Source organism: Solea solea, chromosome 14 (genome assembly GCF_958295425.1).
Source record: "Solea solea chromosome 14, fSolSol10.1, whole genome shotgun sequence".
In the NCBI taxonomy this organism is placed as follows: Eukaryota; Metazoa; Chordata; class Actinopteri; order Pleuronectiformes; family Soleidae; genus Solea; species Solea solea.
The window spans coordinates 24,947,056-24,965,816 of record NC_081147.1 but is presented as its reverse complement, the minus strand read 5'-3'; the positions used below and the strand labels follow the sequence as shown (position 1 = coordinate 24,965,816).

Below are 18,761 nucleotides of genomic sequence, written 5' to 3'. Positions count from 1 at the left end.
GCAGCAGTTTGAAGACGTGTCTGTAGTTGTTGCAGTAGTTGTAGTTTAAAAAACGATTAAAGAAAAATATATATATATATAAATATAAATATATACATATATACACGTATTTGTAGTTTGACTTTTCAAAATGCCGCAATTCAAACTGCATTCAAACTCGTCAGCTCATGAGGACGGAGTCAGCGTGAGCCACAGGTGTAACTAATTAGATTAATAGTGGGCGTGGCTACAGGAATAAACGTTTAATAATGACATCAGGACAACAGGCTGAACGTGAGCAGAGTGGCGCAGCGGAAGCGTGCTGGGCCCATAACCCAGAGGTCGATGGATCGAAACCATCCTCTGCTAATGAAATAGTTTTCTCTTCTTTCCTGTCATTATTTTTCTTAGTCTGAAATGCTCTGAAAAGTGATTTATGTTAATAAATAACTTGTAAATTACGCTGAAAATGTGTCAACATTTACAGGAAATGATGACTTTATATCATTAATATGTTTGTATTACTTCAAACAATTATTTATGTATGTTTGTATTTTATTTGAAGTATGTAGTTAAATATTGTCACCTCTACTTCTGTATATATATATGTCTGTGTTATGGACTGCAGAAATGCTGTAGTTTTTAAGGAGCGTGACTTATAACTTCCTTATAACTAAAATATCTGGCTCCTTTTTATCATTCAGGGGAAACTTGGACTTTTTAAAGGTAACGTTATAAGCATCCAAATGTCCGACAGAATTTAAGCGTTGTGAGGGGACAAAAACCTCAGAAACCTCAAAATACTGCAGACACTGGAACATTTCTGCACCGTTGTCTCACAGCTTACAGGGAAATAGATGGACTGGCTAATTGAAAACCGGGAAGAGTCATTTAGTCACTGACCTGTAAACAGTATTTTCTGATTACCACAACACACAGACAGTAGGTGTCTAATATATACGTATGTAATACAGACCTGACATTTCAATCACTGCTGAGTCCATTGCACAGACATGAGGGTGACATCTATCTAACAGCAGTAACACAAAATCTCCATAATAACTGCAGTGATTCATTTCCTTGTGGCTCCTTGTTGGGGCCTGTTGTGTGAGGCCTGTCAGAACAACAGGGCACACTGAGAGTTTTGGGTGTTATTACAACGAGGCAGAAGCAGAGGCTGGTAGAGCCCCACCGCAGAGGGGGTGGAAGATGCTGCTTGAGATGGAGTTTAGTGAAGTCCTCATCCTCCCCTCAGCCACCGCCGCCGCTGCTGCTGCTGCTGCTGCTGCCTCCAGGCTGTCCAGAGCTTTTCTACACCAGTTTGTTTATCCTGCCTTCCTCCCCCGCTGCGATGCTGCATGTACACAACAGTGTCTGCAAACAGAGTGTTTGGAGAGTGTCAGTCAAATTAAAGAGGTTGATGCAAAACTGTGGTCCGCTCGTGACCAGAGGCGTGCGAGTCTTTCCGTCTCTCAAGTGAAACAGGTCTCAAAGAAGATGCAGGGGGGAATTATGTTAGAAAAACACGTCTTTACATCTCCACTGGGCAGAGAGAGACGCTCAGTACAGACCCACGTGTGTGCATTGTGTACATCTAATAATAATTGTGTGGGAAAAACAAAGGTTTGCTCCGTCTCTGCTTCCTTCTGCTCACGATGAATTGATAATTGAAGTATGAATAAGTTCTGAAGCACTTCCGTCTCACGCTTACATGGACGCATGTTGAATGTTGATACTGTATTAAAAATCACAACTTATTGAGATAATAATTACTGTTACTTGAAGCATTCGTTGTCCAAAAGTAAACACTTCTCTCTCTCACTCTCTCTGCACCAAAGTCCATAGAGAAAATCAGCGATTTTACATCACAGCACACATGGAGCAGTCGATCCACTACTGCGTCTATCAGTAAGTTAATAAATCTAAAATAATATATGTTATTTAGCAACTTTGGTGATTAAATACTTCATTCTTCTTCTTATTATTATATTCTATGTGGCACAAACTTCCCAAAGTAGGTCAAAGTGGACTAACAGCTCTCATATCTCAGCGAGCTAAAAATTATGATTTTCTCTATATGGACTTTGGTGCAGGAGAGTGAGCAGCTTAGAAACTACAGTTTTCTGTTTTGGTTTGCAGGACACACACAGGGAAGTTGGCGCTTGTATAACAACACTTAAAGATGAATTTAACCTTTAACCTTGTGTCTGTTTCCAAGCATCTTTTAAATGATTTAAAACAAAAGGACAGTGTGTGGTTAATTTCCCAGAAAAAGGACTTCATTAAAGTATCAGGTGGAGAAAGCTTTAAAAAAAAGTGGGGCGTACATGTTACTTTTTATGACTTCAACATAATCTCTCCTCATTTATTTATACCCAGACCGCTTTTGTTGGACCTCAGGATCACTGTGATGTAATTAAAGCCAGCAGCGAGCGTCGTTGGCGTCCGCTGAGAGCAACAGAAATAGTTTCAGAGAGCGTCCCGGATTATTGTGGTCAGTTGTGTTTAGGAGCCGTGACAGGAGCCAGGACTCGGTTACGTTCGCTCAATGACGAACCAAACGCTTTCTTTTTCTTTTCTTTTCTTTTTTTGGTGGACATGAAAGAGCGTGCGGATGTGCTGACCTGCGAGTTTCTATTCTCATCCTGAACAAGGAGCTGTTGTCCCTGCATTTGAGATCCGAGCGTTCAGTGAACTCGACCATGAAACGCTGTGAACACAGAGCATGCATCCATCACCACCTGTCCTCTGTTCCTCTGAGCACTTAATGAAAACTTGAACTATTGAGAAATAAATGTGGTTTGACAGCAAACGCGTGTAAATGCCTGAAGATTAGACAGAAAAACAGACTGAGGTCAATAATCTAATAATCCACTGTGATCAATGTATTGTTGTAATAATCACGATTATGTATTGGTGTCTATTGAGTAAGAACAATGTGTCTGTTACTATAAAGGACTGCACCTTGTTTTCCCTGGTGTTTGTTTGTTTGTTTGTTTATGAGCAGGATAACTCAAAAAGATCAGAGCAGATTTTGATGTCATTCTCTGACGATATAGGTTATGCTTTTGGTGATGGTCCAGATACAGATTCAGTATTTATTTGTAATAACAAGAGTTTTCAATATTTTAGTTAATAACTCAACATGGTGAACACTATGAGAACGGCCTTTAGAGGCTTGGTGTCTCTCGGTGGATCCTCTAGTTATTGAATAATCTGATGTTGGTTAAATTTGAAAACAATCGATTGTCTCATGTAGCCAGAGGACAGGGAAATAAACCACCATTTTTATCCCCCACATATAAAGAAAACAACTTCAATAATTCATTATTGTTTTGTGTCGAGTAACTGATCAATAAAAACATAAATAACACAGACTCAGAGCAACAGAGACACACAAACACTACAGTAAATCGACAGGTTTTTCTAACATAACCTCAAATGACTCAATATTGACCTGCATTTAATGCATCATCTTTCTTTCTAACTTCTTATTTTATAACAAGGACTACGGTGGACTCAAATATGTCTACAAAGTAGGTGCATACACGTGCTAGTGTTCTTTCCATCACTTTATAAGTTTCATGAGTTTGGTGTTTTTCCCTTTATTAACAAGTAAACAAGATTTTCTTTCTTCAATTTCATAAATGCAACTCTACTTATTTTATATATCATATATGTATATATAAATATTTGTCCATGATGTTATCTTCATTTTATGGGCTAAAAATAAATATGTATTTGGTTGGAGAGGGGGCCAAAATTGGCTCTTTTAATAATAATAATAATAATAATAATAATAATAATAATACATCGTATTTGTATAGCGCTTTTCTTAACACACAAAGACGCTGGTTGCTGAAGGTTGCTGATCCCTGATTCAAACCTGTATTTGCTTTATTTCCTCATAGTAAAGACACCACTTGTCCCACCACACTATCGGGATTGTGATGTAGGACCCAGGTGCAGGACAACTCAGGGGTAACTGCAGCTAAACAAAAATCCTTTTACTGAACAAAACTAAGGCACAGGGTCAAGCAAAAATAAAACAAGAACACAGAAAGCAAAGTAAAAAGGACACAAGGGTTAAAAGCAAATAAAAAAACACAGGATACGAGGAACAAACCAGAATCATAATCAGCCAACAGGGAAAAGCAAGAACAGACACTCGGACAGAGAACAAAGGGAAAACACTGACCTATATACGACACAGACACAGGTGGAACTAATCAGGGCGGGGCAGGTCATCAAAAAAGGCGGGAAAACAGTCAAAGACCATCCTGTTTTATCAAAACAAAACAGGATGTGTCAAAATAAAAGAGGAAATTCACACAAAAAAAACCACAACACCAGTACAGTAACTACAAGACAAACATAAAACTCAAACAAAATTAGGAGAATAAAAGTCTGAATAAATCCAAACACAAGGATTGCGACAGCCATCCTCAGGTGTGTTGGAGCAGGGAAACATCTAAAACATGGAGGACAGTGAGTCCCGAGGATCAGGACTGCATGAGAAACCCTGTGTTAACAGCTTTGTCCAAATATAACAGAATTCATTTCCCAGCAAAAGCAAGGACTTTTTATGAATTGTTAGGAATGAGAAAATTAAATTAAGTTCAACTTTCTTATTAAATGTCCGAATGTTTAAAAAATAAGTTGAAGATTTTGTGTGAAAATGAGGCAGGAAAGAGGCTGAAGAATCCACGAACATGTTACAACAGCAACAGTGGAGAAAATGTGTGAATCTTTAGGGATGAAAAACTCTTGTGTGAAACTTCTGAAGTTTGAATGAAGTTTCCACGTTGAAGTGCGTCCAACCAGTTAGTCGTGTAAAATCAAAGTGTCTGAAGTGCTTTGAAAATTCATGTGAATGAGAATTCACTGTCTTTGAAGTAGTATGATTTATTCCAAAATTTAAAAAATAATAATTTGAATGAAGTTTCTACGTTTAAGTATGTGGAGCTAGTAAGAACTCATCCAATCAGCCAGTCACGAGCATTGCAATGACGTTTCTATACGTTGAAATGCGTAAATAATTGACCTGAACAATTTGAAGATAATCTGATAATTATTCAGTATTTTATAGTTTTGGTCAGAGCTGAAGTTGATGAAACTATTTAACCCCAGTGGACATTTTTGTCCTCCAATGACTTCTAAAGACAATAAATGATGGACTTTCTTTGATTGAAGTGCTCCGCACGTTAATGTCTCCACATAAAAACAAAATGACGCCACCTTCTCCATGCAGTCATCCAATCAGCCGGTCACGAGTCGGCATTGCAGTGCATAACAACATGTAAATAAGGAGCGAGGAGCTGCCGTTAATGTTCCCATCAAACATCACGACAGGGTGAAAGGGTGAACTTGAATGACTTTGGCCCCTCGTTACCAATCAATCATGATTTGAATGTCACAGCCTGGTGTTTTTACGACCATCTGCGTCCCCCTTATGGACAAAAGTGTAACGTCTAGTGTGATAATCCACAGTGTCACTTAGCAAAAGAGTCATATCGGATTCATTTCATGAACACGACGATGACTGCAGTGAACTTTGGACATCTTTGGTCTCCTGAGTCACTGAATCCCAATCCATCTAATCTGAATCCCTGGTAGAAGAAGGGAAATTGTTAGCATCTGACAAATCTGCAGGAATGATGGAGCATGATGACAGAGTAAGATCTCAGAGCGAAGCAGGTTTCCAAGATCTCGTGTAATCACCTTGAAATGAAGCTCGTTGGGGGATCAAAGGGAGGCTCTGCCCAGTTTTAATGCACTGTTCCTTAGAAAGTGTATAATCTGGTTCCTAATTAGTGAAAACCCTTGAAGCATCAACTGCCGTCTTAAACTCTGGTGAACGTGTGCTTGGTTTTTGCTTGAACGGCTGAGCACCTGCATGCGCAACGAGGGGAGCAGAACTACTCTGAAAAACCAGAACAAATCTGTTTCTCCTTCAGAGAAAACATTCCTTCAAATATCTTCAGGTCAGAAACTGTGTCAGAGAGAATCGGAATAATACACTTTCCAGACCTGGACGAAAATGATGGTTAAAGACAGTTTAAGTTAAGGTTTTGTGTCAGGATTTTACAATTCACTAACAAACTGAACATCTGGAAAATATCAATAACGTATGTGACACCAGTGGATATACTGTATCTATATCTATCATAAAAACTTTACTTTTTTTCACTATATTTGTCTAGTCAGTAAAAACCATATGGGAGGAGGTAAATCACAACAACTTGACGGATTAATCTTTTTTCTGCATAAATCTCTTAAATACCAAACATTCAATCAAAATGCCAGTTTTTAATACATGATGCTAATATTTTTTACTGAAAAAAAACACACAAATAAACAAGTTATTTTCCATGTAACAAATGTTGGAAGGGTTGCGGGATTTATTTAATCAAAAAAAGGGTTAAAATCCTGATAATTATTCAGTATTTTCTAGTTTTGATCAGGACTCAAGTTGATGAAGCGATTTAACCTCAGTGGACATTTTTGTCCTCTAATGACTTAAGAGTGTTGTAAAAAAAAAGAAATTCAGTTCTGTTGATTTTTTTCTTTTCCCTAATCTTTCCAAGTTCCTTTAACTATTACTTTACACATGGTGATATATAACCATTTCTTTCTATTTGCTTTTAAAGTTTAATGTTGTTTGTTTTTTTCAGCTTCTGTTTCTATATTTTATTTATTTCATTTATCTCTGATGCCCAGCACTTTGTTTCAGCTGTTGTTGTTTTTTAAAGTGCTTTATCAATAAAGTTGGATTGGATTTAGCTTGAATATAAATCTGAAACTAAACAAATATGTTATACTAAAATATTTATGGTCTCTTATGTTAGTGATTTGAATAAGAAAAGTATTGATTGATAATATCTGATTGACTGGTCTTATGAAGTTTCTTTTAAAACCACAGTGAATCAAGCTTATTAAAGGACAGTAACGTCAGTCCACCATCACCTCAGTGTCACCTCACACTTTTATGGCATTTAAGAAAAATATCAACATCGATATCACAATTAACACAATTTTCTAGAAACCTCATTTTTGGAAACCTTTGCGCATGTAAATGTCACGGTGAATTATGATTGTGAGTGTTTTGAATGTTCCAGCAGAGGATTAATGTGCTTATAATGATCTCCATGGAGAAACTATATCATTATTTAATCAAGTGTTTTCCCTGTGACATTTTCTACATTGATCCCTGAGTTATTACAGCAATATCTATGTATGTATTTTTAAACCCACATACAGAAAATACCATTAGTCAGTGGACTTATTCCGAGTAGGAGGCTAAATAATGGCTTATTACTTTATAATGGAGTCTTGAAATCATTTTTTTGCACTTAAAACTGTCACCGTTCAGCAGTTTCAGACCTTTTAATTACATGCTCTCAGCCACTGAAACACATTCATACGCCACTGAATGCTAACTACCTTATTCTGAGTCCAGGTTTGGAGGAGAGACCATGGATGGCTGCTCCCTGAGAAGAACCTCGGCTGTATTTAAAGTGTGGACATCAATGAGATTTGACTTTGAGAGGGGAGAAGGATGTGGAGAAGAGGTCGAGACTAAGGCTGGAGACATTTGGGGACATCTGTGAATGTGTGAGGGTAACAGACCCGACCTGATCTCAGTCGCAGTCAATCAAACATAACGTTTAGGTAGGTAGGTAGGTAGGTAGGTAGGTAGGTAAGTAGGTAGGTAGGTAGGTAGGTAGGTAGGTAAGTAGGTAGGTAGGTAGGTAGGTAGGTAAGTAGGTAGGTAGGTAGGTAGGTAGGTAGGTAGATTCATTCCTGCTCCCTCTTCTCACTGTACATGTGCAGATTCTCTGCCAGAGGCAAAACCTCCATATCTGCTCATCTACAGTGAAGGACTTGGGGAAGGAGGGAGCAGCCACGAGAGCGTAACACAAGAAAATGGTTCCTCCGTCAGAAATAAACAAGCAGTCGATATGATGATAATAACAGATCCTTTGGAGCTGCTTATCTACAAGAAAGAAAAAAAAGAAATACTGTAGATTCTGTGCTGATTATTTGTACTATTGATTTTTTCTCAAGAGTGGTGAGATATAAAACTGTACCCATGTAGCTCAGACATGATTCTACAGCAGCAGCAGTTCTGTGTCTGTCGGAATGAAAAGGTTTTGTCTCTGCGTGAAGAGAAGGGGTCGTCGTTGTCGTGTCTCATCGAGGAGAGCGTTGGGTGATATTATTGCTGCTGTTGTGTTGCAGCGACACTTTGATTCCTGTTAAAGGCAAAAACATAAAATAAAAATATCCGACACTAATCCTACAGTAATTAAAGGAAACGTCACGCTGTGACTAAATCACAGCCTCTCTCTCGTCAAGAGTGAGGGGAACAGTGTGAATGATGATTTTAGTTTTTCCCTCAAACAGAACAAACTAAATAAGGTGTGAAATCCACTCTCAGTTCCCCCACACACACAAACACACTACAGTAAATTGTGTGTTAAAGCACTTTTTATTTATCTTTCCTCTCCCTTGATTCTTTCACTCTGACAGCTTTTAACTGAATTGTCCGCCCTGGCCTGTGTGGCCCCGCGGTGTCCAGACACAGGCCGCTCACTGAACACTGTGACATCTCCACTGCTCACCCCCCCCCACCCTCCTCCCACCCCCACAGCTCCAGTGCTGATGTGGCCTTCATCCAATTTACCATGAAAGGAATCCAGACAGTTCCCCCATAATGTGACCCACAGTCCCACAGTCGCTGACTCCGTGCCCAGGCTTTACTCACATATAACCGGCCGGCTATCTACAGAGGACCACTGGCCGCCTGCTACCCCATGATAAGGCCCATCGCCCGGGGAACGAGTGGACAGCTCCACGTGGCATTTCATAGAGAAGAGTGCCCCCTGCTGCTTCTGAGGGAGCAGCGCGCTTCCAGGGCCAAGACATCAGTCATCTTGCATTATTTTCAGGTGGGTGGTTTTACTGTCAGACACAGATCAGAGCGGCGTGTCCGCTGTGATTTCATGCAGCAGCTCAGTTTTTTTGTTTTTGTTTTCCTTCCATGTTGTCTTGGTTCCGTGCTCATGTCGGTCACAGTTATCTTTGCAATGCAGATGAACTGCAGAGACAATGTTCCCTCTTTGTCAGCATTATGGCTGTACGCAAGAATTAGCCAAGAAATGTGGGTATGGATTTATTTAAATTGTCATTTTCATCTCAGACCCAAAGCCTTTGGGACGCGGAGAATAAGAGAGTGTTTTATGGACTAAAACATCTTTGACATCCATCAAAGTGTCAGGATTAAAATGGCCACATATGTCAAAGCTGTGGACATTTGTCCCGACCCCTTTCACCCTCTAAGAAGAAACTAAGGATTTGTAAATTGTGAAGATTTCCGGGGGCCAATGGTCACTTCAGAGAAATTAATCATTTTTAAATGGCAAATGTAACCAAATCTAAGCCACGCAGGAGTGAAATAACATCTATAACATCTGGAGTCAGATATCATCACAAAGGATCGGTGGATGCAGGACTGAGTTTCAAAGTGCAACTTCTTACCAGATGAACGTGATTTAGTGCCATAAATAATAATACAGTATCAAACCGAAGCTATGGGCCCAACAAAACCTGACCGAGGGCTGTAATCGGCCCACGAGCCAGACTTTGGACCATGCCTGGATTAGATGTTTTCACACATTGTTAAACAATGATACACGAAAAAATTAGACCATAATCTATGAAAACTATCATTAACTCCTTCATATCACTGAATTGTGAACGAGTTAAGACCTGGAGTTCACCTGCTATTGTGCAATGAGTGGATTCTCAAATATATAATGACTTCATGGCTTTTTATTCACTGTTTTAAATGACTTTAAGTCACTTTTATTACCTTTATTTGCTGGGCTGAAAAGTGTGTGTGTGTCAGAGCCGCTGCTCATTTCTCATGGAAGAAATGAGTATCAATTTTTGGAGAGTGTGACAAATTGGGGCCCTCGGCTCTTTGATAGAGAGACCAGTGCCTGCATTATTCATGAGGACTGGAGGATGTCGAGCCGGGAAATGGCATCGGCGGTCGGGATGGGAAATTGTACTCCTCGTCTGAACACACACACACATTTGCTTTTATATCTTAGTGAGGACGCTTCATGGACATAATGCATTCCCTAAAGCCCCTTAACCTTACCCTAAAACCCTGAAAAAACCCTTTAAAGTTGTGGGGCCCAGACACTGGACACGTCACCGGCCTTTCACACATGCATTCACACTAATATTCACACCCATGATGAATCAGCAAAAAGTGCTAAAAATACAACATTTTCAATGAAACTTCATTAAAATCTGCACACATTTGAATTATACACACTGATGATGATGCGAGGCACCAGCTCTAACCGCTGCACCCTCATGTCACCAACGTTCCCATAAAGACCCTTTTAGAATCTGTTCATTTAAGAGCACCAGCGCCCTCTAGTGGTGCAAAACCACAGAAACAAGGTTTTACAAATAATGTGATAACATTTTTATAAAAGTCTGACTGCTATAATCATTATTACACCACTGCAGGTTATTAAAACTATGAAGTAGATCTCAGTGGTTGTGTTGTGTTAAAATAAGAAATAAAAATTCAGACACAAATTAAATGGTTTACTTGCAAGAGAAAAAAAACATAACGGCACATATTCCCCCCCGAGCTCCGTCCACAGGTAACACGCTTCAATTCATTCCTCTAATAATAATAATAATAATAATAATAATAATAACGTGGCGAGTCGGAAATATAAGACGTTTGCAATAAAAATGAAATCTAAGAGACGACGATAATAAGAAATTAGAGGTGGGATTTGCACGATTCTCAGAGGCGTGAACGCATAACAAGGCAATAAGAAACAAGTCAATGAAAGAAAGGCGAGAAATTCAATATCTTCTTCTTTTTTTTATTATTAATTCTGACGCACTGTGGTCAGATAGAAAAGTATGTGGGTTACACTTTTCAAGTTGCTTCCATGACTTGTGCAAACACTAGACGGTATCTGGGGGAGAAAGAAAGAAAGAAAGAAAGAAAGAAAGAAAGAAAGAAAGAAAAACCTCTCAAAGGGGGAGAAAAAAAAACAAAAAAAGACATCGAAATGGAGAATGAATGAATGAATGAATGAATAAGTGCATTTAAATCTAGGTGTTGATTTCTTTATGCAGTATTTATTGATTCCCAGCTTCATATAAACTGGATGTTGAGGCATAAACATAGTACATTTGAAACAAAAATATAACCAATATTTACAATTATTGTATTAAAAATACAAAAAAAACAACCGATAACGCGCTCCCCCGCCGAGTGTCTTTGTAAAAGACGTACAGGTCGAGAGCAGCACGAGAAACAATGAGGAACAGAAGGTCATCACCAGCTAAATGTACACGTCTCACTGACATCACACACCAAACGGCAGTAGCAGTTCTACCCACTACACTTGAACCTTTACGCTTGTACATTTTTGTGCAACTCTTTTTTTTTTTTTGTCTTTATGCACAATTATCGTCAAGAGTTTGAATGGAAAGTGAACGATGCCACGGTAATACAAACAAATTATTAACAATCTATCTGCAGCCATTACAAAAGAATTACAATAACAAAAAAAAAGGAAAGAGAAATCCGCCCCGGTCCCGCCCACCCCCAACGCCGCCGGCCCCGCCCCTGGCCCCGCCCCTCCAAGAATCATTTAACATGTCGTCACAGTGGGAAAAACACTGCGCTCGTTCATCGTCTTCTCTTCAGTCCGTAGTTTCCGAGACTGATCAATGTGATCAGTGCGAATCAATCAGTGACAGAAGGGAGAAGAAAATCAGTCTGATTGGCAGCCGTGAAAACAAAAAACAAACAAAAAAGTTTCTTCATTCGTCAGCTTCCCCACCGGAGTCATTTAAAAAAAGAAAAGAAATTAAATATTTAGTCACTTCCACTGATGGAGATATGCTGGAAAAGCTGGATGCACAAGTGTGAGCGATATACAGACTGCTGATGTCACATGTGAGAGTTCGTGGTCACATGACAGCAGAGGAAGAAGAGATGTGGTGGGGGGGGGGGGGGCTTAACACAGGGCGGTGGTGGCCCCCCTCATGTAACGGTATATCTTTAGATCTTGTACTTGAGTCTTAATAAACAAAAACATGGAGGGGAGTATCTTGAATAAGGCATTTTTCCCTCGCGCTCCCGTGTGAGGATGCGATCACGTACGCGTCACCGTAAGGCGCTTTTTTCCACATTCGACGCGACGCGTTCACGTTTCAGGAGGTGGATTTCCAATCGGATCATTTGTGGATGCTTTTTTATTTTGAAGGGAAGTGTGTACGTGTGTTATTTAAGGCCTTATCCACATGGAAACACAACTCTCCCTTTGTGATCTTTTCCTCTCTCTTTCATATGCCAAACAGAATGTGTACAAAACACAAGGAGAAGGAGAAGAAGGAGAAGAATGACGTCTGTTGAGGATTAGAGAGGTGGGACTCTGATATCATCGTTCTCCTGACATGAAAACAAAGCCGATATGATAAGAAACCTTTTGCAGATTCTCCTAAAGATAGATAAACTCGCTCTTGTGTGTGTGTGTGTGTCGGCCCCTAAGACTCTGTACAAGATTGTTTGTAAAAAACTTTACAGCTGAACACACGTACGCAGCTTCTGTCCGACGTCTGTGGACGTTTAATACCCTGGTTTCTAAAAAAGGGGACGAGAGGCCACTTTTCTAACCTCAGAGAACAGTTTGACCTTTGACCCACGAGCGATGCAGATTCCCAGCGGCGTCCGCGTCCGTCAGAAGCTTTGAATCTGGCCGGCGAGGGCGGAGTCTCCTCCTCCTCCTCCTCCTCCAGTCGACCTCACGAGACGCCGCCGTCGTTGACGTCATGTGCTTTTTTTTGTTGTTGATTAAAAACCAAACAGTTCACTCCCAATGTAACAGCATAACCACAGTCTGATGACGAGGATGAGGAGGATGATGATGATGATGATGATGGAATGACCGGACACGCTCCGAGGCGACGTGACATGATTCAGTCATACCCTGGTGTCCAGGTCAAAACATCTGGCAACATCTGGGATTGTGCTGAAAGTGCTTTGTCTCTGTGTGTGTGTGTGTGTGTTTACTCTCCTCCGAACTTTAATAAGATTCCACGTGTGGATAATACTGGATTTTTTTGAGTTTGAACACTCAACAACAGATGTTTTTTTTGTCTTCTTCTTCAGTCCAGGCAGAGAAATGTAAGATTTAAGGTTTATTATAACTTAATTTCTCTCTTCTTTTTTTTTCTTTTCGGCTCCCGGAGTGCAATCAGTCAAAGAAATGTAAAAAAAAAAAAAGAAGAAATAATGAAATCTAGAAGGAAGTCACGTAGTTTTCTCTCTCCGTCGGGTTTGAGTTCTTTGTTCTGTTTTTGTTTTTTTTAGAAAGTAGAAAATGAGAAAAAAAGTGCAGATGAAGCTCAACACGTCATGTTGTCGTTAACAGGTGGGGGTTTGGGGTGGAGGGGGCGGGGTTTGTGTCAATGGGTCCAGGTCTTAAGGAGCCGGTCCCGTTTCTAACAGCGACGTCAAAATGTGTTTTTTCTGTGTGAACGCGTCTTTTCTCCAAAGTGCCAGACATCGTCTTTGACCTCCTCTCCATCTCCGTCCTCCTCCTCCTCTTCTTCTTCTTCTTCTTCACAGTATTTTTTTGCATGCAGGGTCTTTCAACCCCCCATGATGCTTTAAGGCAGGGGAGAGGGAGACGAGCAGAGGAACCCACTGACCAGGAGGGAGAACCTGTGGAGGAGGGAGGCAGGCACGTATCTAACTGACGATGAGTCCTTGTTTCTTCTTCAGCGCCATGAACACAGGCAGACTTCAAGTTACAGCGAGAGGACGTCGCGACCGCCGTCCGTCCCTCGCTCGCTCACACTGCCGACACCTGCTCGTCCTCTGTGGAGAGAGAGAGGGAAAAAAAGACACAAAAGACACGTTCAGTTGGTGTTTTTGAAAGTTGAAAAGAGTTATAAACGAGAATAAAGTCAACTTTACTGACGTTTTCCCCCAAAGTCCAATCGATTTCCTGCCTCACAGTCACATCAGTAGAAAATAAAAATCAACATCTATCGATTTTAATCTGTCTTTTTTTGACACGAGACGAGTGTGGACGTTTGAAAAGCCCCCGCTGGTTTACACGAGGACGCAACAGCGGTACATTTCTGTCGCTAAACCACAGTTTTTGAAGTATACGTTTGTAAAGTTATTATTTTTGATATTTGATATATTAAATCTCATAAACCTGTAAATGACGACGCTCTCGAATGGTCTTGTTTTGTCCAGTAAACCAAAAGGATTCAGTTTTAACGATTTATATTTTTATATGGTGCATAGAAACCAGAAAATAATCACATTTAAGAAGCTGAAAAATCAGGGCAAAACAAAACACTCTGGTCCCTACTTGTCCTGCATATCAGGGGCAAGTAAAACTGTGAAAGTGTTTGATTTCAGGAACAGCTTCGTGTATAAAAACCGCCTTCAGTGAAATACTTTAGTCAATATCTGTGGTGTTAAATAGCTCTATATACCAACAGCTACGCCTCTTAATCCTGATTTATACACTTTTACTTTTGAATGAGTTGAGCAACACGTCTCCTCCGTGTGAAGGTCACGGTGAGAGCTGGAGCCAATGGAGGCCGACAGAGGCTGAAAGGCAGGGTTCATTCACCCTGGAAAGGTCACCAGTCCGTCACAGGGCAAATGAACCACCGTTCACTCTCACATTCACACCTACAGTCAAATTTAGAGTGTCCGGTTCACCTAATCCGCTTAACGGCATGTTTTTAAGGAAGCTGGAAAACCCGGTGAGAACCAGCGTCCCCACAGAGAGTCCCTTCAGTGACCTGTGATCCTGAGTCAACCATGTCAGGGGATTTTCCATCATCTCCACAAAACCGTTCACGCTGGTTCGTCTGTATCAAAGTCTGTGCGACTTTGTTTCTGTTTCGTTAGCGGAGGGATCTGATTTAAGGAGGAAACATTTTTACAAAACACGCTGAAATACGGCGGTTTCTCCGGTGACGGAATTATCTGATTCTGTTCTTTTCTGTCACTCAGCAGAGGAAACATCGTGCTTTGGTCTCAGGCTTCAGTAATCAAACTCCCCTCTCTGCTCGTGAGGTCAGGCTGTTTGTCCATGACTAAATTACATTGTTCTCTGTTTGTCACTTTCTGTTAATAATAGAAAAGAGATGAACCATCTCCAGGGTATTCTGTTATTTAGATTTTCACCTTAGAAAAAGATAAGAAACTGCCTCTGGTAGAAAAAGGACTTTTTACGACTTTGAGCCGCGACACATCAGGACACACGTGTCTGTGTTTGTGTTCAATACCTGACAAACACAGTGTTACATGATTCAATCAGAGACAGTGCAGGCGGGTCAGGTGTGTGTGAGTTTGATGCATGGGCGGTGCCTGCTGATGGATGCTGTCTGGCACCGTGTGTGAGAGTGAGACAGTGAGAGAAGAGTGCAGTGAGTGTGTGTGTGCTGGCAGAGAAACTCTGATTCAACCCGGTGAGATTCATGCATGATGAGGGTTCTATGAGTTAAAGGTGAAGGTCTCACTACCAATGAGTTTCTAAAATCCATCACAGAGAACTTCTGAGGTGAGACTGATCCTACTGGTGCTGTGTGGGATGTCAGCGCCACTGTGTGTTCCTGATCGCATGCACGGTTCATTAGAATGGAGGAGGAGGAGGAGGAGGAGGAGGAGGAGGGGGCAACCTGATGAATAAGTTTTTACCTGCCTTTGAGGGAGGGGCCCTGCCTGTTTACCCCCGCACACACACTCTCAGGGTCTGGGAGTCTCGGGTGTATGCCGTGCCACTGGCTTTGGCTTCCTCAGAGCGACTAGTTTGGAAGACAAGGACTCACCCTCCTCTTCATCATCGGGCTCTTGGTCCTCGGCCGGTGAGCGAGTGCGGTGGAGGCCGCCCGACCTCTGCTTCGCCCCCTGGTGGGCCTGGTGAGAGTCGGGCGACTGCGTGACCATGCGGGAGCGCTGCAGCGCCGTGGTGTAGTCGGGCGGCCGGCGGCCCGAGTGCGTCGACGTGGGCGTGGGGGCGTTCGGCGCCGGGTGTTGTCCTTCGGCGAGGTCAGAGATGGTCAGGGCGGTGTAGCCTGGGGGGGTCGGGGGAGGCTCGCGGTAACGGCTTTCTTTCCGCGCTGAACGGACACAAAAATAAGAAAATAAGATTTAACAGCATTGAAGGCGTCAGCGACTTATTGTAAATTCTATTTTAACAGCTCAGCCAATCAGCGATGACAGCAACTGGACCGTGAAGTGCAGTCACTCACAAATGAGGCCTTTACCCCCGGCTGTGATGGGCGACGGAGACGGCCGGCCCAGCTGTTTGGCCTCCTCCGACCCAGTCGATGTGATGCTACTGGTCTCTGGGTCGGCGTTGACGTCCTTCCCTCCTCTCCTCTTGATGGTGCCAGTGTCGCCCTCGGAGTCCTCGCCCCAGTACGCGGCCGAGGACGAGGAGGAGCTGGCGGACGCCCAGCTGCCTCTGGCCTGCGCTGCCCACAGAGCAGCGGGTCCTCCTAAAAATGCCTCCGGTCCACCGGGCGGGAGGCCTCCGATGCCGCCTCCACCGAAAGCCAGAGTCTCCCAGCTACGTCCCTGCTGCATTGTCTGAATGTTGTCGTGGGAACCAGAGGAGCAGGAAGTCCAGGATCCGCGGCCGCTGTCGGCGGCATCGAGGGAAACCCGATCGCCCTGATCCTGAGTTAGCTCCTCTGAACTGGGCGAGGAGAGCACCGTGGGGCAGCCGGCATAGATACCCCGACAGTCCTGCATCGACGAATACGACCTATGAACAAAGGAAAGATACTTCAGGCCTGAAGTGAGAAAACGGTTTCTAAACACAGTTTTTTAAATTTAAATATTTTTCTTCTTACCCAAGGCTGTACTGGTCAGGATCAGTGGTGGCTCTTCGTTCGAGCCGCGTTCCCCCGATGTGAGATTCCCCGACTCCTCCCGAGTGGCGGAGTCTCCTCTCCTCCTGGGCCATGTCGAAGGAGGAGTTACTGACGAGGCTGGAGCGAGACGAGATCTCACTGTGACCAGAGTCTGAGTAGGCGTCTCCCATCCTGTTGTAACCTGAAAAAACATTTGGAATTTCTTATTATTTTAACCACTCAACCAAAACCTCGACAGTTAAAGTATTTATTATTATTAATATTGAGTCAAAGGAGGAAAGAATTCGTACAGGAAGCTTTAAAGGTAAAGGGTTTTTAGAATAAACAGGACTCAGAGGAAAAGCCAGCTGACCAGGATTAGTCACCAACAGGTGACATAACAATTAAGCTCAGGGTGGAAGAGGAGACGCAGGAACTTACACAACATCTAAAAGGTCATAGCAGGGACACAAAGCCAGATTCTTTAAACCCACCCACTGTCACACACACTGACGACTGTCAGCTGTTTTGTTTCCAACCATATTGGATCAAACAGAGCAGATGTAATCATTTTTACATTTCTGGATTATTTGTTAGTGTTTTCTGAATTGAAATCTTTTTTTTTCCTGTAAAAACTCAATATGCACTTTTATTATAAGTTTGTATTTTATACTTTTATGGTAATAAAAATACAAACTAAAGCTAGTTACAGCCATCAAGGATCAAACTAACAAAAAAAGAAGAAACATTTAGTACATAACAAATTACAACGGTGAAGCAACGCGGTCTAGATGTTCTGAGGTCACTCCGTTATGTAAGTCAGGTCATTGCTGAGTAACCGTGTTCTAAAGATCATTGTGTTTCTGTGACGTATGTGTTCCAGGTGCAGAAGAAAGGATTTCTTTTACCGACCAAACTTGCTCAGCATCCGAAACCTTGAAGCCAATACCTCTTGTGTGAGTTCATGCCATAAATCACATTAACCTTGACCTACATCTGATGTAACTGCTAACACACCAGTTAGCAGCAGAGGTTTTTTTGGACCCACAGTGTTTTTGTTCACCTCCTCACCAGCACAAGCTAATCTGTAACTGCGCTGGTTTCAGAGGAGGAGGAGGAGGAGGAGGAGGAGGAGGAGGAGGAGAAACACATGCCGGGTTCTTTCCCACACCTGCGATCAACAGGTTAAACACTCTGTACACATGAGCTGGGTGGGAATTTGGCAACTGTGAGTCACAGTTCTGGTTACTTATTGTCCCTGTGCGTGAAAGTTAACGGATGTTAGTTAGTTAGTGTGCATCGTCATAGCGATCTGTTAGGAAATTAAAAATGATGTCGGCTTCCAATGAGTTGAGAGAGTTTCATTTGTTTTGTAATTCAGAGCTTAAACTTCAGGCAGTTCTCAAAAACAACCACCAGATGGCAGTCATGACACATCATGAAGGAGAGAGGAGCCTGACAAGAGTGGGGAGGGGAAGGGAAGGGAGGATTATTGGCTTACTTACCCTTCTTGGGCGAGCTCTGGGGGGAGGTGGGAGGGGAGGAGAGCTGGGAGGAGGCGTTGGACACTGTGTCCTCTGGCTGCCTCCGATGCCGGTCGCTCCCTTCCTCCGACAGCGACAGAATCTTCTTCAGAGACTGTGGGGAGCTGGTGCCTGCGGACATCAGCAGAATTAGCATGAGGAACGGTCTTAGGATACTACAATGGCTTTGTCTGGGATTTGGGTTTTTTTTTCTTCATACGTTGCCAGACGGCCTCTAGGTGGCAGCACCACCATAACAGACGATTGGAAAGTGTGCTATTGTCTAAAAAATAAGATGCAAGGCAACTGAGGAAGGTG

At 42.2% G+C, this 18,761-nt stretch overlaps 1 protein-coding gene and 1 non-coding gene across 14 annotated transcripts in view; one reads left to right on the top strand and one right to left on the bottom strand.

Moving 5' to 3' along the window:
* The first annotated feature begins 276 nt into the window (after positions 1-276).
* Positions 277-348, top strand: trnam-cau (transfer RNA methionine (anticodon CAU)). Its single transcript has one exon. It is a non-coding gene; the product is annotated as a tRNA-Met (tRNA).
* Positions 349-11,657: 11,309 nt separating this feature from the next.
* rapgef2b (Rap guanine nucleotide exchange factor 2b) overlaps positions 11,658-18,761 on the bottom strand; it is a 96,193-nt gene continuing 89,089 nt past the window's right edge. For 10 of the 13 annotated variants that reach the window (XM_058649163.1, XM_058649170.1, XM_058649167.1 and 7 more), the window contains 5 exons: positions 18,426-18,575; positions 16,921-17,122; positions 16,315-16,832; positions 15,761-16,182; positions 11,658-13,912 (listed from right to left, as the gene is read on the bottom strand). In XM_058649163.1, the coding sequence (XP_058505146.1) occupies positions 15,809-16,182; positions 16,315-16,832; positions 16,921-17,122; positions 18,426-18,575 (1,244 nt within the window). In that variant the 3' untranslated portion in view covers positions 11,658-13,912; positions 15,761-15,808. The remainder of the gene's footprint in view (positions 13,913-15,760; positions 16,183-16,314; positions 16,833-16,920; positions 17,123-18,425; positions 18,576-18,761) is intronic. The other 3 variants (XM_058649164.1, XM_058649172.1, XM_058649168.1) reach the window with 3 other exon arrangements.